The sequence below is a fragment of the Bos indicus x Bos taurus genome, chromosome 29, assembly GCF_003369695.1.
Source record: "Bos indicus x Bos taurus breed Angus x Brahman F1 hybrid chromosome 29, Bos_hybrid_MaternalHap_v2.0, whole genome shotgun sequence".
NCBI lineage: Eukaryota > Metazoa > Chordata > Mammalia > Artiodactyla > Bovidae > Bos > Bos indicus x Bos taurus.
In genome coordinates, this window is record NC_040104.1 from 22017924 (window position 1) to 22043015 (window position 25092).

Below are 25092 nucleotides of genomic sequence, written 5' to 3' on the forward strand. Positions count from 1 at the left end.
TACACTGCCAGGGACACAGCAGGTAAGGGATATGGAGACTTAGCAGCAAACATTGGCCCAAGAAGTGAAAATCCCTTCACCAATACAATTTCTAATCAATCTTTTAACTGCTCAAAGGAATCTGTATTTAGACAGTTTAGAACATCTCATGCCTCTCACAGTTTGGAGGCTCTGAGCAATCACATGTGGCCGGAAAAACCTATTCAGGCAGGCTAGAGGACTTCCAAGGGAGTTTGTAAGTTGAAACACTGTCACACCCAGGAATTATTAACTGGAGCTGTAAGCTAACTCTTTTTTCAGAGAGAGGTAGTGGGGGACAGCCCCCCGTAAAGTCAGAGGTGTAGGTGAAAGAACAAAGCAGAAAGTAGGCAGACTCTGGTTTTGGGGGTAGATTGCTCGAGAATTTCCAGGGAGACTCCTGAGGCTTGATCCCGCCTTTGCCTATGCCAAGCCTCCTTCCTCATGACCTTTGCCAGGGACGGAGCTCGCTCCCCGCACTTTCCAGTGATGCTGGGATAGACTGAAAGCAGGAGAAGGGGACAACAGAGGATGAGATGGTTGGATGGCATCACCGAATCAATGGACATGAGTCTGAGCAAGCTCCAGGAGTTGGTGATTCACCGGGAAGGCTGGCGTGCTGCAGTCCATGGGGCATAGAGTTGGACACGACTGAGTGGTTGAGATTCGGTGCTTAGCGGCTGCGCCCTCTTGTGGCGTCTCCTAGTACATACTCTGACGTCAGCTGTGGCTAGAGACTTGCTGCCCACTCACTGTTTATGGGCCCTCAGTGGACTCTGTGGCTCCCGACCAATCACACCCCAGGCGCCCTGGTCTGTTTTTGCAGAGCTAGAGCAAATCTTATCCCAGATCTCGTGTCAGCCTTTGGTGTGTTGTGAGTGGGCTAGGGTGTTTGCACCTTCAGGTTGGGAAGTAATGCAAGCAACAGCAAGCCAGCATGCATGCATTCCTCACAAGTACAGTCTAGCCTTCTCCAGTCCTTGGTCTGTGTCAGTGGATTTCCTGGGAACCTGATGGGATGCCCTAATTTCAGCTTTCCTTGCTCACCCCCCAGGGCAGGAGTCCATCTGTATGGACCTTCTCTTCCTTACACATCCCGTCAAGCGTGCAGGTTCTGAGGCAATGCCTTTGTTTTCTATCCTACTAAGTTACATGAAGATCTTTTTTACAGCTTTGATTGTATAGTTCTTTTGCCGGTTTCCAGTTTTAAATGGAATTTTTTTTTCATTTCTCTTTCTCTTCATTATTGGTGTATAGAAAATCAACAGATTTCTGTATGCTAAGCTTATACTCTGCAACTTTACTGAATTCATTTATTAATTCTAACACCTTTTTGATGGAGACTTCAGGGTTTTCTTTATAAAGTACTGCAAACAGGGACAGTTTTACTTCTTCCTTTTGTCTAATTGCTGTGGCTAGGACTTTGAACACTGTGTTAAACAGACACCAGCCCCTACTATTTTCTATTTTCTTAGAGTTCATCTGAGTTGCCACTTGAATCTGCCAGCTCCCTGATTGGAGCCCAACCTCAAGTTCAAGTTGGAACTGATGCCTGAAGGGCAACCGCTAGGAGCTGGGAGACTCGGGGAAAGGATCTGCAGAGGATCCTCTAAGAGGAGGAAGATGACAGACGGGATGACAGCTGGCTACTTCAGGGATGTAGCCCTCTATAACACGGGTGATGGAATGAAGGAGTAAACAGCTATGTTACATCTGTAAAGTAATAATAACTTTATAACTTATTATAACATAATATTATAACATTATAACATAATAACTTTATCGCACCCTTTTTCTGGGTTTTGGGGGGGAATGTTTTATCTGATACTCTACATGGAAAGTACAGGTATCTCCAACTTCTGGACATACTCTGAACCCGAAAGTGCATGTGGAAGTGGAAATGTGGAAAGTAGCCTCTCTGTTGGACTTCCTGGGTGGTGCTGTGGATAGGAATCCACTTGCCAAGGCAGGGGACATGGGTTTGATCCCTGGTCTGGGAAGATCCCACATGCCTCAGAGCAACTGAGCCTGTGTGCCACAACTGCTGAGTTCTAGCTGCACCGACTGAAGCCCGTGCACCTGGAGTGTGTCCTCCGCAACAAGAGAAGCCACCACATTGAGAAACCGTCCCACCGAGAAGCCCAAGCACTGCAGCAAAGACTAGCCCCTGCTTGCTGCAACTAGAGAAAGGCTGTGCGAAGCAACAAAGACCAAGCACAGCCAAAAATAAATATTACTGAAAAGAAAAAGTAGCCTCTGTGTTACAACCAGGTCTTCCTTCCTAGTTAACTAAAATACTAAAATCCTAATTGCATGTCATCATTTAGAAACAAACTATAATATATTTACTTTCCGAGTTCAAACCTATTCCTTATGTCCAGTGATCCTCACAACTGTTCATGTGTGAAGCCAACTGGATGAAGTCCAAAGAGCATCCAACTGAGGTTCAGGGTCCTAATTCTGGTGCAATTGTTTTTCATTTGTAGATTAAATACTAAGTTTATGGAACCTAACATTCTTATTTCTGGTACCACCATTTTTGTTTTTCAATTTCCCACTTTATTTTTGCAATCAGAAGAAGCAAAATGAAACAATTTTGGAGTAACCTCCCGAACACTGCTGAGACCAAGCTGCCTGAGTTAAGTGAGGTGGGGCTGGTCAGTGGCTCCCTCTTGTGTCAAATGTGAGCATTCTTTGTCAGTAGCTCACAGAGTCGGACACGACTGAAGTGACTTAGCAACAGCAGCACCAGATTCAGCATTTAATGTTCAAAAGTACAGATTATGTAGTAGCTTAGCTGGTAAAGAATCCGCCTGCAGGAGACCCCAGTGTGATTCCAGGATTGGGAAGTTCCTCTGGAGAAGGGGATAGGCTACCCACTCCAGTATTCTTGGGCTTCCCTGATGGCTCAGAAAGTAAAGAATCCATCTGCAATGTGGGAGACCTGGGTTCCATCCCTGGGTTGGGAAGATCCCCGAGAGGAGGGCATGGCAACCCACTCCAGTATTCTTGTCTGAATAGAGGAGCCCAGCAGGCTACAGTCCATGGGGTCGCAAAGACTCGGATACGACTGAGCGCCTAAGCACAGCGCTGAACGAAAGTAGAAATGCATAGGACTGCCGGCATGTCAGTTTAGTGTGTTTCAGCAGCCAGCAGTCTGACAAAATTCATATAAGAATTAACTGTCAGAACTAGACTTCTGAGCTTTTCCATAGGTGTGAGCCATCAGACTTAGTCCAGGACTTCCTCCTCAGATGTACAGAAAGCCCTGTACATAGCCAAAGTTCAAAACTGTTTTCTGAATGCCTGCTAAGAAGTATAGAGAAATCTACTGGCAGAAATGGGTATTATAGATTAATGAGAGGAGCATATTATTCGTGTAATGGAGAAATATAATCATTGCAAACACTAATTCTAAGTGAATTGGCATCGTCTTGGATGGATTAAGGTCCCTACTGATGATGGCAAGGAAAAAACAACAAACTTTTCCAGTTCTGAAAGCTAAGGCCTCTGTTTTTGTAGAGAAATGGTGGAATCTGTACATCTGTGAAGGCAGAACCAATGGTAAGATAGGGGTTGGAGAAGAAAATTGTTCTTCCTAAGGATGTGAGGACGACTGGGGGAGATTTGTGGTTATTAGGGCTCCAGGGAAAAGAGAGAGAGGTGTGGAGAGGGAAGAGCAGCTGTAAACAACGCAGGTTGTCTACATCCTCAAACCCCAGACTCTCAAAAACCCTGGGCACAAAAATGTGGCGTGTTTTTTTTTTGGTCACACCACACAGCATGTAGGGATTGAAACTACACCCCTTGCATTGGAAGCGCAGAGTCTTGAGAGAGTCATTTCCTAGGCAGGTTGATAAGAAGTCTAGGGGTCTGGAATTGTTAAGGAGGAAGAAAGGACAAAACATTTTTTTCCTTCTCTACATTCCTTAGGATTATATAACAATAATGTATCCTGCCTGAGGACAGCCGCTGGATTAAATCTTATGGCTAATTCTGTTATCTTAAAATGTAAATTATGGGAGTTCAGTTCAGTCGCTCAGTCGTGTCTGATTCTTTGCGACCCCATGAATCGCAGCATGCCAGGCCTCCCTGTCCATCACCAACTCCCGGAGTTCACTCAGACTCACGTCCATCGAGTCAGTGATGCCATCCAGCCATCTCATCCTCTGGCGTCCCCTTCTCCTCCTGCCCCCAATCCCTCCCAGCATCAGAGTCTTTTCCAACGAGTCAGCTCTTCGCATGAGGTGGCCAAAGTACTGGAGTTTCAGCTTCAGCATCATTCCCTCCAAAGAAATCCCAGGGCTGATCTCCTTCAGAATGGACTGGTTGGATCTCCTTGCAGTCCAAGGGACTCTCAAGAGCCTTCTCCAACACCACACTTCAAAAGCATCAATTCTTTGGCGCTCAGCCTTCTTCACAGTCCAACTCTCACATTCATACATGACCACAGGAAAAACCATAGCCTTGACTAGACGGACCTTTGTTGACAAAGTAATGTCTCTGCTTTTGAATATGCTATCTAGGTAGGTCATAACTTTCCTTCCAAGGAGTAGGCTTTCATGGCTGCAGTCACCATCTGCAGTGATTTTGGAGCCCAAAAATAATAAACTCTGACACTGTTTCCACTGTTTCCCCATCTATTTCCCATGAAGTGATGGGACCAGATGCCATGATCTTCGTTTTCTGAATGTTGAGCTTTAAGCCAACTTTTTCACTCTCCTCTTTCACTTTCATCAAGAGGCTTTTGAGTTCTTCTTCACTTTCTGCCATAAGGCTGGTGTCATCTGCATATCTGAGGTGACTGATATTTCTCCCGGAAATCTTGATTCCAGCTTGTGTTTCTTCCAGTCCAGGATTTCTCATGATGTACTCTGCATATAAGTTGAATAAGCAAGGTGACAATATACGGCCTTGACGTCCTCCTTTTCCTATTTGGAACCAGTCTGTTGTTCCATGTCCAGTTCTAACTGTTGCTTCCTGACCTGCATACAGATTTCTCAAGAGGCAGGTCAGATGGTCTGGTATTCCCATCTCTTGAAGAATTTTCCACAGTTTATTGTGATCCACACAGTCAAAGGCTTTGGCATAGTCAATAAAGCAGAAATAGATGTTTTTCTGGAACTCTCTTGCTTTTTCAATGATCCAGCAGATGTTGGCAATTTGATCTCTGGTTCCTCTGCCTTTTCTAAAACCAGCTTAAACATCAGGAAGTTCACGGTTCACGTATTGCTGAAGCCTGGCTTGGAGAATTTTGAGCATTACTTTATTAGCATGTGAGATGAGTGCAACTGTGTGGTAGTTTGAACATTCTTTGGCATTGCCTTTCTTTGGGATTGGAATGAAAACTGACCTTTTCCAGTCCTGTGGCCACTGCTGAGTTTTCCAAATTTGCTGGCATATTGAATGCAGCACTTTCACAGCATCATCTTTCAGGATTTGGAATAGCTCAACTGGAATTCCATCACCTCCACTAGCTTTGTTCGTAGTGATGCTTTCTAAGGCCCACTTGACTTCACATTCCAGGATGTCTGGCTCTAGGTGAGTGATCACACCATCGTGATTATCTGGGTCATGAAGCTGTTTTTGTACAGTTCTTCTGTGTATTCTTGCCACCTCTTCTTAATATCTTCTGCTTCTGTTAGGTCCATACCATTTCTGTCCTTTATCGAGCCCATCTTTGCATGAAATGTTCCCTTGGTATCTCTAATTTTCTTGACGAGATCTCTAGTCTTTCCCATTCTGTTGTTTTCCTCTATTTCTTTGCATTGATCACTGAGGAAGGCTTTCTTATCTCTTCTTGCTATTCTTTGGAACTCTGCATTCAGATGCTTATATCTTTCCTTTTCTCCTCTGCTTTTCACTTCTCTTCTTTTCACAGCTATTTGTAAGGCCTCCCCAGAAAGCCATTTTGCTTTTTTGCATTTCTTTTCCATGGGGATGGTCTTGATCCCTGTCTCCTGTACAATGTCACGAACCTCATTCCATAGTTCATCAGGCACTCTATCTATCAGATCTAGTCCCTTAAATCTATTTCTCACTTCCACTGTATAATCATAAGGGATTTGATTTAGGTCATACCTGAATGGTCTATTCTTGATGAAAGTGGAAGTGGAGAGTGAAAAAGTTGGCTTAAAGCTCAACATTCAGAAAACGAAGATCATGGCATCCAGTCCCATCACTTCATGGGAAATAGATGGGGAAACAGTGGAAACAGTGTCAGAGTTTATTTTTGGGGGCTCCAAAATCACTGCAGATGGTGACTGCAGCCATGAAATTAAAAGACGCTTACTCCTTGGAAGGAAAGTTATGACCTACCTGGATAGCATATTCAAAAGCAGAGACATTACTTTGCCAACAAAGGTTCATCTAGTTAAGGCTATGGTTTTTCCTGTGGTCATGTATGGATGTGAGAGTTGGACTGTGAAGAAGGCTGAGCGCCGGAGAATTGATACTTTTGAATTGTGGTGTTGGAGAAGGCTCTTGAGAGTCCCTTGGACTGCAAGGAGATCCAACCAGTCCATTCTGAAGGAGATCAGCCCTGGGATTTCTTTGGAAGGACTGATGCTAAAGCTGAAACTCCAGTACTTTGGCCACCTCATACAAAGAGTTGACTCATTGGAAAAGACTCTGATGCTGGGAGGGATTGGGGGCAGGAGGAGAAGGGGACGCCAGAGGATGAGATGGCTGGATGGCATCACTGACTTGATGGATGTGAGTCTGAGTGAACTCCGGGAGTTGGTGATGGACAGGGAGGCCTGGAGTGCTGTGATTCATGGGGTCGCAAAGAGTTGGATACGACTGAGTGACTAAACTGAACTGATACCTGAATGGTCTAGTGGTTTTCCCTACTTTCTTCAATTTAGTCTGAATTTGGTAATAAGGAGTTCATGATCTGAGCCACAGTCAGCTCCTGGTCTTGTTTTTGTTGACTGTATAGAGCTTCTCCATCTTTGGCTGCAAAGAATATAATCAATCTGATTTCGGTGTTGACCATCTGGTGATGTCCATGTGTAGTCTTCTCTTGTGTTGTTGGAAGAGGGTGTTTGCTATGACCAGTGCATTTTCTTGGCAAAACTCTATTAGTCTTTGCCCTGCTTCATTCCGTATTCCAAGGCCAAATTTGCCTGTTACTCCAGGTGTTTCTTGACTTCCTACTTTGGCATTCCAGTCCCCTATAATGAAAAGGACGTATTTTTTGGGTGTTAGTTGTAAAAGGTCTTGTAAGTCTTCATAGAACCGTTCAACTTCAGCTTCTTCAGCATTACTGGTTGGGGTATAGACTTGGATTACTGTGATATTGAATGGTTTGCCTTGGAAACGAACAGAGATCATTCTGTCGTTTTTGAGATTGCATCCAAGTACTGCAGTTTGGACTCTTTTGTTGGCCATGATGGCTACTCCATTTCTTCTGAGGGATTCCTGCCCACAGAAGTAGATACAATGGTCTTCTGAGCTAAATTCACTCATTCCAGTCCATTTCAGTTCGCTGATTCCTAGAATGTCGACATTCACTCTTGCCATCTCTTCTTGTTTGACCACTTCCAATTTGCCTTGATTCATGGACCTGATGTTCCAGGTTCCTATGCAATATTGCTCTTTACAGCATCGGACCTTGCTTCTATCACCAGTCACATCCACAGCTGGGTATTTTTTTGCTTTGGCTCCATCCCTTCATACTTTCTGGAGTTATTTCTCCACGGATCTCCAGTAGCATATTGGGCACCTACTGACCTGGGGAGTTTCTCTTTCAGTATCCTATAATTTTGCCCTTTCATATTGTTCATGGGGTTCTCAAGGCAAAAATACTGAAGTGGTTTGCCATTCCCTTCTCCAGTGGACCACATTCTGTCAGATCTCTCCACCATGACCCACCCCTCTTGGGTTGCCCCATGGGCATGGCTTAGTTTCATTGAGTTAGACAAGGCTGTGGTCCTAGTGTGATTAGATTGACTAGTTTTCTGTGAGTATGGTTTCAGTGTGTCTGCTCTCTGATGCCCTCTTGCAACACCTACCATCTTACTTGGGTTTCTCTTACCTTGGGCATGGGGTATCTCTTCACGGCTGCTCCAGCAAAGCGTAGCCGCTGCTCCTTACCTTGGACGAGGGGTATCTCCTCACCGCCACCCTTCCTGACCTTCAACGTGGGATAGCTCCTCTAGGCCCTCTTGGGCCCTCGAAGCCACTGCTCCTTGGGCGTCTTTACAAGGATTATATAACAATAATGTATCCTGCCTGAGGACAGTCTCTGGATTAAACCTTCTGGCTAATTCTGTTATCTTAAAATGTAAATTATGGGAGTAGACCTTGTCTTTACAAGGATTATACAACAATAATGTATCCTGCCTGAGGACAGTCTCTGGATTAAACCTTCTGCCTAATTCTTTTATCTTAAAATGTAAATTATGGGAGTAGGTCTGGTGAGGTCTTCACAACCTCCAGACATTCTTTGGATTCATTTGAGAGGATATAACTTCATTGTTAACACTAGCAAGGGGGTATTCTTTCTGCCCCCTTCTGATGCCTATGTAAGAAGCTTTCTCTATCTCCTTTATACTTTAGTAAAACTTTATTACACAAAAGCTCTGAGCGATCAAGCCTCATCTCTGGCCCCGGGTTGAATTCTTCTCCTCCGGGGGCCGAGAATCCCAGTGTCTTCGCGTGATTCAACAACAACCTTTCAGTCTTAGCCACTGGATTGCAGGGAATTCCCCTATTTTTGTTGTTGTTGTTGGTTGGTTTTTCTTTGTGGTTATATTTCTTTGTTTGGCTGGGTCAGGTGTTGGTTGCCCACAGCATGTTTTGAGCCATATATATCTAAGCATGTACAATCAGGGTAGAACATTTAGCATTTTGCAACAGTTCATTCCCCTAATAATAAAAACTGAATGAAGTTTATAGTCCAATGGGAGATGAGGTGAAGAGCTGGGCTTCCTCAAGATGCAGTAAACCCAGTGTCTGATGTCCTGCACACAGCCTCTGCTCACCTCCACCTGCTCTACAGAAGAAGCCATGTTCTTTCCTGGCTTCTCTTGCTCTCATTTTAACTAGCTTTGAATTTTTTTTAATAATTTTATCTATATATTTATATTTGGCTGTGCTGGGTCTGTGTTGCTGTGCACAGGCTTTTCCCTGGTTGTCGCCAGTGGGTGCTTACTCTCCCTTGCAGTGCACTGGGCTTCTCCTTCTGGCGGCTTCTCTTGTTGCAGAGCACGGGGCTCTAAGTGGGCAGGCTTCAGTGGTTGTGGCGAGCTTCAGTAGTTGCAGCTCTCCAGCTCTAGAGCACAGGCTCAGTAGTGGCGGCGCACACGATAAATTCAGCATCACAAATGCCGAGTTTCAAGTGTTCTGGGATATTGAGCTGGAAGTGTCCAGCTGGTACTCCAGCTGGTATTCAGATGTATGGGCCTGAACTAAAAAGAGAGGAGTCTGTGAAACAGATTGGTGGATCTGGTGAGTCTCCAAATGGTAGGTGGTGACTGACATGGATTAAGAATTAATTCTTATCAGGAAGTTGAGATGGAAAAGTACAATGTCAAGAAGGGGGAGGGGACCATAAAAATACAGAGGGCATTGCGTATTCAGAGAATAATTAGAAGTCGTGTATGAATGTAGCCATGAGAAGACTCTTGAGAGAGTCCCTTGGACAGGAAGGAAATCAAACCACCCAATTCTAAAGAAAATCAACCCTGAGTATTCATTGGAGGGACTGATGCTGAAGCTGAAGCTCCAACACTTTGGCTACCTAATGCAAACAGCTGACTTATTAGAAAAGACCCTGATGCTGGGAAAGATTGAGGGCAGGAGGAGAAGAGGGGTGACAGGGGATGAGATGGTTGGATGGCATCACCGACTCAATGGACATGAGTTTGAGCAAACTCTGGGAGACTGTGAAGGACAGGGAAGCCTGGTGTGCTGCAGTCCATGGGGTCGCAAAGAGTCAGACATCTCTTAGCGACTGAACAATAGCAATGGATGTGGCTCGGGATGGAGCTTGGGATGAAGGTGGAGGAAGGAAAGGGGAAGGACAGAAAGACAAGACAGAGGAAGGAAATGTTGGGACAGATGCTGCACAGTCTTGATGGCTTCCCCTGGTGGTAGGACTCCCCAGATGAAGCAAAAGACCTGAGAATCCTCAGTTTTGGCCTCCAACTCCAGCCAAGTAGGGTAGGCCTCTGCAACCTCTGACCCCTGAGGTCCTGCTTTCTCCAACTGACCCAGAATCTTCACCCAGCCCACTCTCAGTTCAGTTCAGTTCAGTCGCTCAGTCGTGTCCGACTCTTTGAGACCCCATGATCACAGCATGCCAGGCCTGCCTGTCCATCACCAACTCCCAGAGTTCACTCAAACTCACGTCCATCAAGTTGGTGATGCCATCCAGCCATCTCATCCTCTGTCGTCCCCTTCTCCTCCTGCCCCCAGTCCCTCCCAGCATCAGAGTCTTTTCCAATGAGTCAACTCTTCGCATAAGGTGGCCAAAGTACTGGAGTTTCAGCTTTAGCATCAGTCCTTCCAATGAACACCCAGGACTGATTTCCTTTAGGATGGACTGGTTGGTTCTCTTGCAGCCTAAGGGACTCTCAAGAGTCTTCTCCAACATCACAGTTCAAAAGCATCAATTTTTCGGCACTCAGCTTTCTTCACAGTCCAACTCTCACATCCATACATGACCACAGGAAAAACCATAACCTTGACTAGACAGACCTTTGTTGGCAAAGTAATATCTCTGCTTTTTAATATGCTATCTAGGTAGGTCATAACTTTCCTTCCAAGGAGTAAGCGTCTTTTAATTTCATGGCTGCAGTTACCATTTGCAGTGATTTTGAAGCCCCCCAAAATAAACTCTGACACTGTTTCCACTGTTTCCCCATCTATTTCCCATGAAGTGATGGGACCAGATGCCATGATCTTCGTTTTCTGAATGTTGAGCTTTAAGCCAACTTTTTCACTCTCCTCTTTCACTTTCATCAAGAGGCTTTTGAGTTCCTCTTCACTTTCTGCCATTAGGGTGGTGTCATCTGCATATCTGAGGTGATTGATATTTCTCCCGGAAATCTTGATTCCAGCTTGTGTTTCTTCCAGTCCAGCATTTCTCATGATGTACTCTGCATATAAGTTAAATAAGCAAGGTGACAATATACAGCCTTGACGTACTCCTTTTCCTATTTGGAACCAGTCTGTTGTTCCATGTCCAGTTCTAACTGTTGCTTCCTGACCTGCATATAGATTCTCAAGAGGCAGGTCAGGTGGTCTGGTATTCCCATCTCTTGAAGAATTTTCCACAGTTTATTGTGGTCCACACAGTCAAAGGCTTTGGCATAGTCAATAAAGCAGAAATAGATGTTTTTCTGGAACTCTCTTGCTTTTTCAATGAGCCAGCGAATGTTGGCAATTTGATCTCTGGTTCCTCTGCCTTTTCTAAAACCAGCTTGAGAATCTGGAAGTTCACAGTTCACATACTGCTGAAGCCTGGCTTGGAGAATTTTGAGCATTACTTTACTAGCATGTGAGATGAGTGCAACTGTGTGGTAGTTTGAACATTCTTTGGCATTGCCTTCCTTTGGGATTGGAATGAAAACTGACCTTTTCCAGTCCTGTGGCCACTGCTGAGTTTTCCAAATTTGCTGGCATATTGAATGCAGCACTTTCACAGCATCATCTTTCAGGATTTGGAATAGCTCAACTGGAATTCCATCACCTCCACTAGCTTTGTTCGTAGTGATGCTTTCTAAGGCCCACTTGACTTTACATTCCAGGATGTCTGGCTCTAGGTGAGTGATCACACCATCGTGATTATCTGGGTCATGAAGCTGTTTTTGTACAGTTCTTCTGTGTATTCTTGCCACCTCTTCTTAATATCTTCTGCTTCTGTTAGGTCCATACCATTTCTGTCCTTTATCGAGCCCATCTTTGCATGAAATGTTCTCTTGGTATCTCTAATTTTCTTGATGAGATCTCTAGTCTTTCCCATTCTGTTGTTTTCCTCTATTTCTTTGCATGATGTAGAGAAAAGGCAACTGATTCATTCCTTCATGCAGGAAAAAAAATCTATTGGGGTGGCCAAAAAGTTCATTCTGGTTTTTCCATAACAGCTTATGGACAACCCAAGTGAACTTTTTGGCCTACGCAGTATTAAACACCTGTTGTGTGTCAGCATGCTCTCAGGTAGCAAGGACACAACAGTGATCAAGACAGACTGAAACACCACTCTCATAGAGCTTAAAGCCTAATGGGGGAGAAGAGCATTCAGTAATTATAAGAGTGACAAATACGTCTATTCTAGATCCAGCATTCTGTGGTATACGTAATGAAGGGTCCAAGAGAGGTGGGCAAGGAAGAGGGAGGAGATGGGGGCTAGGTAGACCTCTGCCACCAGTCGTGTCTGTAGCCCTCCAGGCTCCTCTGTCCATGGGATTCTCCAGGCAAGAATACTGGAGTGGGTTACTATGCCCTCCTCCAGGGGATCTTCCCGACCCAGGGATCAAACCCACGTCTCCTACGTCTCCTGCACTGGCAGGTGGCTTCTTTACCACTAGCACCACCTGGGCGGCCCCGTCTTCCGAAAGTTCCAGTGAAATACCAGGTAGACGCTTCGCTGCACCCATCTTTTCAGCAGTCAGCTCGAGGCTGGAGATCCCTTTTCCATGTCCATATCAGGTACATTCTCCTGTCACCCATCTGAGTTTGCCATCTGTTTCCTGCCGAAACCATGATTGATATGGACCTTTATGAAAAGATGATTGACAGAAGTGAGCAGGATTAAGGAAACAAGAAAAATAAAGTTGGGGCATCCAGGTTTAGCAACAGTAAGAAATCATCATCCTCCTTAGGCCTCAGCGGGGAGGGGAAGGAAGCCATGCTCCCACAGCCTGGTGGAGAACCGGAACCATGAGGAGAGACACTGAACAGAAACTGTCCTGTCAAGACCCAGCCAGCGTCTGAACTGTGGTAGGAAGGTAATAGAAGGAATAAATACTTCAGTCTCAATCTGTGTGTGTGTTCCCTTCTCCAGTCTTCCACTGGCTGAACACAATCTGAAGCCAAACCCAACCAGCCTTCAAGGTGATCAGCTCAATAGAGATCAGCCTTCTGAGGCCCCCGACCCAAATAAAAGGGCTCATACAGAGAACCAAATAAAAAAATAACCAGCTAATCACACCTCACTGTCATGAACACTTTAAAAAGCGAGTAGATGGCTTTTAAAATTTATTACAGAGAGTATATATGTTATTTTGGCAACTTGATTTTTTAAAGAAAAGGCAGAGAGCCACAATAAAGTGCCAGGCACGGGGCATATCAGCCCTCACAGTATGGTTTGCTGGGGGTTGCCAGAGCGTCAACATGCCGGATCAGGCACCTGATCAGCACAACCCATTGTGAGGAATCATGGATTGTTTCTGAGGTTCTAGAATTTGCAGACTCTGTGGCTCGGCACTGGAAGCCTCCGCTCACAGGTTTTCTTCACTGCTCTTGGGTGCCCCACACCAGGGTCCCCTCTTGCCCAAAATCCAGATGAAGAATTTCCTTCTACTAGTGAGTCTGTGTTTCCTTGGATCTGCCAGAGGTGAGTCCTCTCTCTTGGTTCCAGGTGGACATGGAAGAGGCCTGTTTAAGGCCCTTGAAGAACGAAGACCAGTATCTTAGTTACCCAGACCAATCTGAAGCAGGAGTGGCTGAACAAGTTCAACTCTGAGAGTTGCTGAATCGGTTGATTCCCCCTAGTTAATGGCTTCACCATCACAGACTAGCTTGGCACAGCTCATTCCTAATACTTTCAGCCACTTGACGTTGTACCTGATGCTCTGTGAAATGAGAAGACAGGTCTAGGGTTCTGGAAGTCTGGGAAGGTTTGCCCCAGTGAACTGAGTGTGTGAGATCCTCGTGTACTTAAGGTAGAAGGAAAGACACAGGAGAAAGGAGTGAGGTATGCCTGAAAGTCGTCCCGGGGCCAGAGATCCTAGAAGCCTCCCCTTCCCGGTTCTGGTCTATCTGTTCAGTCATCTGTTTCTCCTCTCTCAGGATGCCCATTCAGGGTGAGCTCTATTCCCTTCTTCCTCCTGCAGAAGCCAGAGGCCATGAGTTTCTAGCTCTCCATTAAATGAGAGTGTTTTCTGTAATGTTGGTTCTCTGAGATTTTGTCTTTTGCCCTCTTCGGTTTTCAAAAATTGACTCAGAAACAAGCTACATACCAGATGGTAGTATGTGCTAGCCACTTGGTGAGGCAGTGAGTCATAAATGATAAGAATGACTAAGAAAGGAGTGTGCTTTTTCAAGCCTCTTTTTTTTGTATTAAAAATCTCTTTGTTGAAACTTCTGTTCACTTTTGAAGAATCAGTCAAGCAGGTAGTATTTCTGTAACAACTTTTTAAAATTAAAAACTCCTAAAAGCCTTAGTCAGATTTCCCAGGTGGCACAGCAGTAAAGAATGCCCACCTACCAATGCAGGAGATGCAGGTTCTATCCCTGGGTCAGGAAGATCTTCTGGAAGAGGAAATGGCAACCCACTCCAGTATTCTTGCCTGGAAAAATCCCATGGGCAGAGGAGCCTGGCAGATGCACAGGGTTGCAAAGAGTGTACACAACTGAGCACTTATGCAAAAGCCTTAGTCTATCTTATCTTTCCTTTATCAACATATTCTAATGTTAGTCTTTTGAAAGTCATTGGTTATAAGGACTTCAAATCATTCAAGATACACACACACACACATAAATTCTTACAGGATTATAATCAGGATTATACTGACTATATTACATTCCTCTCAGCTTTTTGATAGGATTAATAAATACTCATCATTAAAGTCTATTCCCCACCCTCTTCTAGGTTATTCAGCCTAAATCAGTTACTCAAAGAGTAATAATAATTTAAAAAAGAGTAATAATCAAATTGTCTGCATGATGCTACACTTAATAAAATAAAAGCTGTACTTAAGGAGTATTCGTCTGACGGTCATTGATAAACTGGATTAAATGTAGGAGAGACAAGTCAGAAGAGAGTGACCAGCTAAGAGTTTTGGAATTCCAAATGCAAGGTCAGGAGAAGGAAAAATTAAAGTTAATTGAGCACTTCAGCAATGGACTAGGCACTTCACAATTTATCTTATTGAAGACTCATGACAACTCCATGAAGTAGGAGTAAATGGTACATCAAAAGGAGTCTCAATGCAGAGATATAGAAGTATATCATATTTTTATCTTAATAATTCATGGCAACTTGGTTTTCGGTTCCCAACCACATGGATAGGGGATTGGGTGTGGGAAAAAACATGAACTTGCCAAATAAAGGTCTTAATCCCTTCTGGTAATTTTCGTGGCCTCATTATATATTTGTCCTCTCTAGTTTCAAAATCATTTTGTTTGGAGTTTAAAATCTTCCGCCCTTGGTTTCAGCTAGAATTACTCAGTTGCTGAAACACTGCAGAGTCTCTCTCCGTTGTATCTCCATTCCGACCTTTCACCCACAGGGGAACTGGAGGGAGGCGAGCGGTGGAATTCTGGTTACATGAACGATGGGATGTTGATTTCCTGATGCTGTCTTTGTCAGGGAGGCACAGGTGCTTTTGGTGCCCTGTGCCCACTCAGGGTACACAGATCCACACAAATACTGCGGATCTTAAAATTCTTCCCTTCAATCACAAAGGTAGCCTCTGCAGTTCCTTAACACCCCTGGCCTTCACGGTCCCTCGAGCAATCGGTTGACTGCCTCCAGCCTCTGCAGTATCTTCAGGTGCTTGACCAGACCCCCAGAAACCCAGCGCTCCCACAACATGAGCCTTGCTTCATAGGAAAGGACGCCTTACCAGGGCATCCTCTCTCACCCTCACCATCTCTCTTCTATTACTTCTCCACCCCAGCAGCATCAGCTCAATCTGATGAGTTTCTTGGCTCTATGGATCATCAAGCATCAGTTCAGCAACTCTCAAGTGACTACTTTTCACTTGCAAACCCTTTGGATGAGGCTTTATATGAGACTTCTTCAATCGACAACACTTTGAGTGAGCGTGGCTCAAGTGAGACCGCCGCAGCCCAACACGCTTCCGGTGAGCCCTTGGCAGTTGAACACGCAAGTGGGCCCACTCCAGTTGATCACGCTACTGCGGTTGAGCATGCTCCAGGGGAGGCTGCTGCAGGTGAGCACACTCTGAATGAGCACACTCCCGGTGAACAACTTTCTGTGGAACAACCTATAGGTGAGCAGCCTCTAGGCGAACAGTCTGTCGGTGAACAGGCCGTAGGTGAACAGCCCACAAACGAACAGGTTGCAAGTGATAAACCTGCAGGAGAACAGTCTGCAGTTGAACCGATCTCAGCCGAACAGGTCTCAGCCGAATCATCAGCGGAACAGCCCTCAGAACTCCCACCTTCAAGCACCTTCTCAGGTGAGTCGTATTTGCATGGGTACCCTTCCTTGACTTGCGGGGGGAAGTAGGTGACACATCAAGAAAGCCAGTTTTAAGACATTCAGAAGAAAGAACAGTTCAGACAGAACGAACAACTCTCTCAAAGAATCTCTTTACATTTCTTTGCAATAATCCCCAGAGGCAGAATTCAGGTGTTGTGGGGCTTTTGAAGGCTAAACAGTTCAGAGGGCCCTCTTTAAGAAAAACAAAATACAAACTGCCAGCTGTCCCTGCAACTTCATTCCACATTAGAAATTAGGAAAATGAATGCCCACAGCTCCACTGGAAGAAGGGGCTCATGGAAGACAACCTTGGTGAGCTTCAGGCTAAATCAGCCTATTCACAAACTATGTTAAAATCTTTGCAAATCCTCCAACAACATGGCTAGCACCAGACAGGTAGCTCTGGGCTTTTTTTGTCTGAACATGATGTCAGTGGAAATAATAAACAATCATTAATAATAGAAAAGTTTTATTTGAGCCAAACTGAGGACTAGTTGGCTTCGCAGATTAGTCTGAGAAACGGCCCTGGAGAAGCAGTTTTTGGCAGTTTTATATCTCGTCCAGACAAGGCATATTGAACAAGTCAGGGTTATATTTCTTCGCGGTTTTAAAAAAACACAACAGACCAGTTCATACACGTACAGCACGTACAGTTTGGGCTCCCCACCTGGAAAGGGAGTTTAATCATCAGTGGAGGACTTGAATCAGTGTCCCAGAAAGAAGGGTATTTAATCTTTATTTTTAATATGAACTTTTAACTTCTTGTCAATGTGACATTTTCTTTACTAATTAAAAGAGATGTACAATGTATGTTTGATAGGCCACAAAGAAGCTATTGTAGTTAGCAAAAAATTCAAGTTAACTCATGTATAAGCCAAAATGACTTCTCTAGACCTCAATATGTGACCGTTTATTTTATCATTGGAAAGTAAAGCATGCCAACACTTTTGTCTGCAAGATACAGAAATAAGTTCCCAGGACAACTGCAGCTCTTTGGCTCTTACAAGGGTTTGTTCAGGAAGAAAAACAAGATTTAAGGTTATCGTCTCAAGTTATTACTAGACATAAACACTTTCTGTTCACCCCATTTGTGTAAGTAGCAGTATTCCAAATTTTCAGGAGAGAGAGTGAGGTTTACCTCATCTGGCTAGAAAGAAGCAAAGCTAAGATTAGCCCATATTCTTTCCACTTTATGCTTCCTTAATTAGGAAATTGCCAGTGGAAATAGGCAATATTGAGTCATTTCAGAGAGGCTCTGCCCTTTGTGACAAACTGCCCTGATTGAGGTGAATTTTAGAGTAGCAAATTGATACAAACACTTTACCAGGTTTGCAACATTAGAACATTCCAACGTAGTTTTTTTTTTTTTTAAAGCAATTTCTCTTTTCTTTGTTATTTACTTTTGATGCATACTATTTAAAAAGTCTTTATTGAATTTTACAGTACTGCTTCTGTTTTATGTTTTGATCTTCTGGCCTTGAGGCATGTGGGTTCTTAGCTCCCCAACCAGGGATTGAACCCTCCCCTCCCCCTGTACTGGAAGGAGTCTTAACCACTGGATCACCAGGGAAGTCCTTAACACAGCTTATTAATCAGACAAATTTTACTGCAAGTGTCTGTGCCTTGTGGATAACTGAGAATATCGTGAGGAGTATGAATGTCATGTGAAAAGTTCCATCGCTCCTATTGAGTTAGACACAGCAGAAGGGCATCTAATGATCAATGCCCAGGAAGCCACTGGGCTATGAATTAAAGTCAGTACTGGAGGGAGAAAGGTGGGATTCATCAGCAATGAATATCATAGATGAAGCAGTAAGGATGAAGTCATTTTCTCTGGTATGGAAGGGAAAAGATGCTTTCTCAGACCTACTAAATGGTTCTACTTATTGTCCATCATCCCTTCCCAGATGTGTGACTCAAGGCTACACACCTGGATCACAGGGTTATTTCATCAGGCTGATCTTAAATTTTTCAGGCCCACCATTAAGCTGCCACACATGCTCTTATATGAATGACCAAGGGAAATGTCTTCGTGGAGAGGGAGTCTGCTCCACTCAGAATTCCCAGCAGTGCATGTTAAAGAAGATCTTTGAAGGTATGTGGGGACTTCATGGGCTGGTCTTTGACAGAGAATTCATCAGCTAGCTTGAGTACTGATGGGGGAGGGGGTGGTTAGGGTGGCAGGGGCTGGAGGAGGGATCAAGCTGGGATTCCCTAGAAGCTTAGAGATTCAAGAGGACCTCAATTCTTACAAGAATCAAGAGTAGAATTCCAGCTATTGAGGGAGAGGCCCTTCCCCAAAGGCCTCCGATGTCTTAAAAGAAGACAAGGAGATTGTCTCTTCCTATTAATGTGTGAGTTGCCCCTTGAGCCAGTGGGACATTGACTGCAAACTCAGGATGTGTCTATCTTGTTCATGGCTATATATTCCTAGCACTTAGCACAATGCCTAGTCCATGGCAAGCATTTAGTAAGTATTGAATAAATGAATTAAATAGTCAACAGTTGTCCACTAGTCTGTGTTCACAAGTTGCCAGGCCTGAGTGTATTCCGACACCCCTCCACCCTTACACTCAGTCCTTTGTGCTCGGTTGCTCAGAGGTGTTCAGCACTTTGTGACCCCAGGGAATGTAGCCCACCAGGCTCCTCTGTCCATGGGATTCTCCAGGCAAGAATACTGGAGTGAGTTGCCATTTCCTACTCCAGGGGATCTTCCCGACCCAAGGATCGAACTTGCATCTCCTGTGTCTCCTGCATTGGCAGGCGGGTTCTTTACCATAGTGCAACCTGGAAAGCCCGTATTCAGTCCTTATCCCTCAAATAAGGGAAGGGATCTTGGTTACTTTATCCTGTGAACCCCATTGCCTGACTTCTCTTGTGGTTTGTCTGGTCCCTCACTAGAAAGCGTAGGCAACTGATGGGGAAACAGCCCAGAAGAAGCAGGTAGAAGGGGAGGGGAGAAAGAATATGCAAGTTGGAGGACTTGGTCATGCCTATGCAAGGACTCTGGGGACCATGATGAAAGTAAGATTCAACAAGGAAGCTCTGTGCTCTTTACAGTCTGTTTCTGCTTCTTTCAGGTGGAAAACTTCAATTCATGGTTCAGGGCTGTGAGAACATGTGCCCATCCATGAACCTCTTCTCCCACGGAACCAGGATGCAAATTATATGCTGTCGAAATCAGTCTTTCTGCAACAAGATCTAGCAGCCTATGCCCTGGCTTCTTGACCTGACTCAGGCAGCAAAAATCCTCCACACTAATGGACTCAATTTAGTGTCTTCCCCAGGCAACTGCTAATGACATCTTTCTCTGCCTGTCAGACCAGAAGCCCTAATATCCTATCTTTCCTCTCCATGCCATTACCCATCCTTCTCTGCCCTCCGTCTTTCCTATTCCTTCACCCTATCTCTCAACATTTTTCTTTCTCAATAAATTTTGCGTAATTAAAGAGTACTGACGCTAGGCAGACATCTTTTCCCATCAACCAGGGGCAGGGTCACCCTGAGCTTCCTTTTGCTCCACATACTACAGTGGTTGCAATTTTTAAAAAGATTTATTTCATTTTTTGGTTTGTTTTTGGCTGTGGTGGGTCTTTGCTGCTGTGTGTAGCTTTCTCTAGTCGCAGCTGCGGAGCACAGGCTCTAGGCACGCAGGCTGAGTAGTTACAGCACACCGGGCTTAGTTGCCGCGTGGCATGTGGGTTCTTCCCAGAACAGGGATTAAATCTGTGTCCCTTGCATTGGCAGGTGGATTCTTTACCACTGGACCACCAGGGAAGCCCCAAAGTGGATGCATTTTTAAACAATTCCACATTCCTCAAAGTGAAGGGGTCCCCCAGGGCAGGGACCATGAAGAGGAATGCAAAGTAGGTGCTAACATTTTAGGAGCTTAAAATAATATTGCAAGTCCTTGTCTCTGACCTCAACCTTTCCATCCCTATGGAAACCAAACTCACTTCTACTTACCACAATGTTCAAAACCCACCCTTTCTTGGGACCTTGAGAGTTATAAGTGGAGACTCTATGCTTAACAGAATTATAATAATGATTCCTTTTAATTTATCTACTACATAAATAGAACAGGTCATAAGTATCTTAACTAAATCTTTTTCTCACACACAATGTCACTGGTTTGTCTCAGCATAGAGGGCAGGTGGAAACTGTATACAGCCCCTTTCATCTTGTATTAGAGTTACACTCTTCAAAGTGTTTTTACATCTAATCTACTGAAAAGGGCCCAGAAAGGCAGACAGGAAAGATAGCATCATCCTGAGTTCACAAGTAAGAAAGTCTGACATAGAAATGTTTTATATATTCAGATTCCATGTCATTTCAAACATATCAAGATTACAGAGCAGCAGTGAGCCAGGGCCAGATTGCATGATCTCAATCTGAGCAAATAGCACAGTATAAATATTAGGTAAAACAGTTCTTTCAACACCAAAACCAAACTTCTGTCCTACACAAGCCCATTTCTTATCAGCCACTGCTCCCACACCTCTGTTTAAAAACCCCTGAAAAATCAATGTTTTTGCTCTGGTTCTTATCAAGGATTTTATGTGTGTGTTTGTAGGAAAGATTTACTTGAAGAAATATTACAACATATAAAAACTACATTAGGTCTTAATTTCCACTCATACAGTGGTAAATTTGATATGATACATAATAAAAAACTTTAAAAATCCAGAATAGACACAGTACTGCACAGTTTGATCACTAAGTCAAATTAGCTAATAAGCAAACCTCACAGAACAATCTCAGCCAAGGTCAAAAACACCATGTACAACACATCTGAACTGACAGATTTTAAAATATATTAAAAATATAACAATGGTGGTGCATGTTGGGAACCCCTGGTGTCAGAAACAAAGAGAAATAAAATCCTACTAACATTATAGATGCTATTTTTTTGATGGAGGGAGATAAATATTAGCTAAATGTATTAAACATAGCTAAATCTACTGTGCTGTGCTTAGTCATTCAGTTGTGTCCGACTCTTTGCGAATCCATGGACTGTAGTCTGCCAGGCTCTCGTGTCCATGGGATTCTCTATGCAAGAACACTGGAGTGGGTTGCCATGCCCTCCTCCAGGGGATCTTCCCAACCCAAGACCCCCGCATTGCAGGGGGATTCTTTACCATCTGAGCCACCAGGGAAGCCTAATCTATTAGCTATGTATTTTGAGGAAATAAATTCAAATATGTTGTAACAATTGAAGGGTAGGGGAGTTTCGGCTTCCAATAATGCTGGATTATTCAATATCACAGTATTCAATATCCAAGTCTATGCCCCGATCAGTAATGCTGAAGAAGCTGAAGTTGAACAGTTCTATGAAGACCTGCAAGACCTTCTAGAACTAACACCCAAAAAAGATGTCCCACTCCAGTATTCTTGGGCTTCCCTTGTGGCTCAGCTGGTAAGGAATCTGCCTGCAATGCGGGAGACCTGGGTTCGATCCCTGGGTTGCAAAGATCCCCTGGAGAAGGGAAAGGCTACCCACTCCAGTATTCTGGCCTGGAGAATTCCATAGACTATACAGTCCATGGGGTTGCAAAGAGTCGGACACAACTGAGCAACTTTCACTTTCACTATAGGGGACTGGAATGCAAAAGTAAGAAGTCAAGAAACACCTGGAGTAACAGGCAAATTTGGCCTTGGAGTACGGAATGAAGCAGGGCAAAGGCTAATAGAGTTCTTCCAAGAGAACGGACTGGTCATAGCAAACACCCTCTTTCAACAACACAAGAGAAGATTCTACACGTGGACATCACCAGATGGTCAATACTGAAATCAGACTGATTATATCCTGTGCTGCCAAAGATGGAGAAACACTATAGAGTGAACAAAAACAAGACCGGGAGCTGACTGTGGCTCAGATCATGAACTCCTTACTGCCAAATTCAGACTTAAATCGGAGAAAGTAGGGAAAACTACTAGACCATCCAGGTATGACCTAAATCAAATCCCTTATGATTATACAGTGGAAGTGAGAAATAGATTTAAGGGACTAGATCTGATAGACAGAGTGCCTGATGAACTATGGATGGAGGTTTGCGACATTATATAGGAGGCAGGGATCAAGACCATCCCCAGGAAAAAGAAATGCAAAAAGGCAAAATGGCTGTCTGAGGAGGCCTTACAAATAGCTGTGAAAAGAAGAGAAGCAAACAGGAAAGGAGAAAAGGAAAGATATATCCATTTGAATGCAGAGTTCCAAAGAATAGCAAGGAGAGATAAGAAAGCCTTCCTCAGCGATCAGTGCAAAGAAATAGAGGAAAACAATAGAATGGGAAAGTCTAGAAATCTCTTCAAGAAAATTAGAGATACTGAGGGAACAATTTCATGCAAAGATGGGCTCAATAAAGGACAGAAATGGTATGGACCTAATAGAAACAGAAGATATTAAGAAGAGGTGGCAAGAATACACAGAACTATACAAAAAAGATCTTCATGACCAAGATAATCACGATGGTGTCATCACTCACCTAGAGCCAGACATTCTGGAATGTGAAGTCAAGTGGGCCTTCGGAAGCATCTCTACACACAAAGCTAGTGGGGGTGATGGAATTCCAGTTGAACTATTTCAAATCCTGAAAGATGATGCTGTGAAAGTGCTGCACTCAATATGCCAGCAAATTTGGAAAACTCAGCAGTGGCCACAGGACTGGAAAAGGTCAGTCTTCGTTCCAGTCCCAAAGAAACTCAATGCCAAAGAATGCACAAACTACCACACAATTGCACTCATCTCACACGGTAGTAGAGTAACACTCAAAATTCTCCAAGCCAGGCTTCAATACATGAACTGTGAACTTCCAGATGTTCAAGCTTGTTTTAGAAAAGGCAGAGGAACCAGAGATCAAATTGACAACATCTGCTGGATCATCGAAAAAGCAAGAGAGTTCCAGAAAAACATCTATTTCTTCTTTATTGACTATGCCAAAGCCTTTGACTGTGTGGATCATGACAAACTGTGGAAAATTCTGAAAGAGATGGGAATACCAGACCACCTGACCTGCCTCTTGAGAAATCTGTATGCAGGTCAGGAAGCAACAGTTAGAACTGGACATGGAACAACAGACTGGTTCCAAATTGGGAAAGGAGTATGCCAAGGCCGTATATTGTCACCCTGCTTATTTAACTTATATGCAGAGTACATCATGAGAAACGCTGGGCTGGATGAAGCACAAGCTAGAATCAAGATTGCCGGGAGAAATATCAATAACCGCAGATACGCAGATGACACCACCGTTATGGCAGAAAGTGAAGAAGAACTAAAGAGCCTCTTGATGAAAGTAAAAGAGGAGAGTGAAAAATTTGGCTTAAAACTCAACATTTGTGAAACTAAGATCATGGCATCTGGTCCCATCACTTCATGGCAAATAGATGGAGAAACAAAAGAAACAGTGACAGACTATTTCTGGGGGCTCCAAAATCACTGCAGATGGTGACTGCAGCCATGAAATTAAAAGATGTTTGCTCCTTGGAAGAAAAGCTATGACCAACCTAGACAGCATATTAAAAAGCAGAGACTTTACTTTGCTGACAATGGTCCTTCTAGTCAAGGCTATGGTTTTTCCAGTGGTCATGGATGGATGGGGAGAAGGAAATGGCAACCCACTCCAGTATTCTTGCCTGGAGAATCCCATGCACAGAGGAGCCTGGTGGGCTGTCGTCTATGGGGTGTCACAGACTTGGACATGACTGAAGAGACTTACCAGCAGCAGCATGTATGGATGTGAGAGTTGGACTATAAAGAAAGCTGAGCGCAGAAGAATTGATGCTTTTGAACTGTGGTGTTGGAGAAGACTCTTGAGAGTCCCTTGGACTGCAAGGAGATCCAACCAGTCCATCCTAAAGGAAATCAGTCCTGAATATTTATTGGAAGGACTGATGTTGAAGCTGAAACTCCAATACTTTGGCCATCTGATGCGAAGAACTGACTCATTTGAAAAGACCCTGATGCTAGGAAAGATTGAAGATGGGAGGAGAAGGGGACAACAGAGGATGAGATGGTTGGATGGCATCACCAACTCAATGGACATGAGTTTGAATAAACTCCAGGAGTTGGTGATGGACAGGGAGGCCTGGCGTGCTGCAGTCCATGGGGTCACAAAGAGTTGGACAGAACTGAGTGACTGAACTGAACTGAATGGTGGATTAGTTTGGGTGAACTAACCTTCCTTCAGATAAGAATTAAAAACTATGAACCAAAAGTTAGAAACAACTACTTAAAAATTCCTCGAAAGGGATCCAGAGAGAAGTCACCCCTAAAAAGACTAGGACAGCACTGGGTGAGACAGACAGTTCTGAGGCTTTATGCCTAAGGGTATTCTCAATCCATATGTCATAGGGTGGCAAAAATCCAGTTTACTGGCTTGAGGTCAGAGAACATAGGCTGGAGCTGGCAGAGCAGCTGTAAAATTAGGGGGAAATCCTGGAAAGGGAAACACAGAGGGGATAAACTCCAAAACTTGAGTATAAACTGTGACCACATTCTTGGTTGACACTGATCCGAGGAGGCTCAACAATAGCACCTGGAAGGAGAGAGAACTGAGCAGAGATTTCAGCTATTGTCCACCTCAAAGACCAACTTTGGAGTTCAGGTCAACCCAAGCTACCTATCTACCAGAACAAATGTCAATACTCTTCAGAGGAACAGAGTCCAGAATCTCTCA

The 25092-nt window shown here is 44.1% G+C and overlaps 1 protein-coding gene across 4 annotated transcripts; it reads left to right on the top strand.

Moving 5' to 3' along the window:
- Positions 1–13441: 13441 nt before the first annotated feature.
- LOC113886447 (sperm acrosomal protein FSA-ACR.1-like) lies at positions 13442–19869 on the top strand. 4 transcript variants are annotated; one of them, XM_027532635.1, is made up of 5 exons: positions 13531–13582; positions 15870–16333; positions 18152–18171; positions 18406–18512; positions 19498–19868. In XM_027532635.1, the coding sequence occupies exons 1-5, from the start codon at positions 13531–13533 to the stop codon at positions 19620–19622; spliced, it is 768 nt and encodes a 255-aa protein (XP_027388436.1). In that variant the 3' UTR covers positions 19623–19868. The 4 variants fall into 4 exon arrangements, with proteins under 4 accessions (XP_027388435.1, XP_027388436.1, XP_027388437.1 ...); XM_027532636.1 differs by lacking the exon at positions 18152–18171 and having other exon boundaries at positions 15870–15938; positions 16131–16394; positions 18393–18512; XM_027532637.1 differs by lacking the exon at positions 18152–18171 and having other exon boundaries at positions 15870–15933; positions 16171–16394; positions 18393–18512.
- The last annotated feature ends 5223 nt before the right edge of the window (positions 19870–25092 follow it).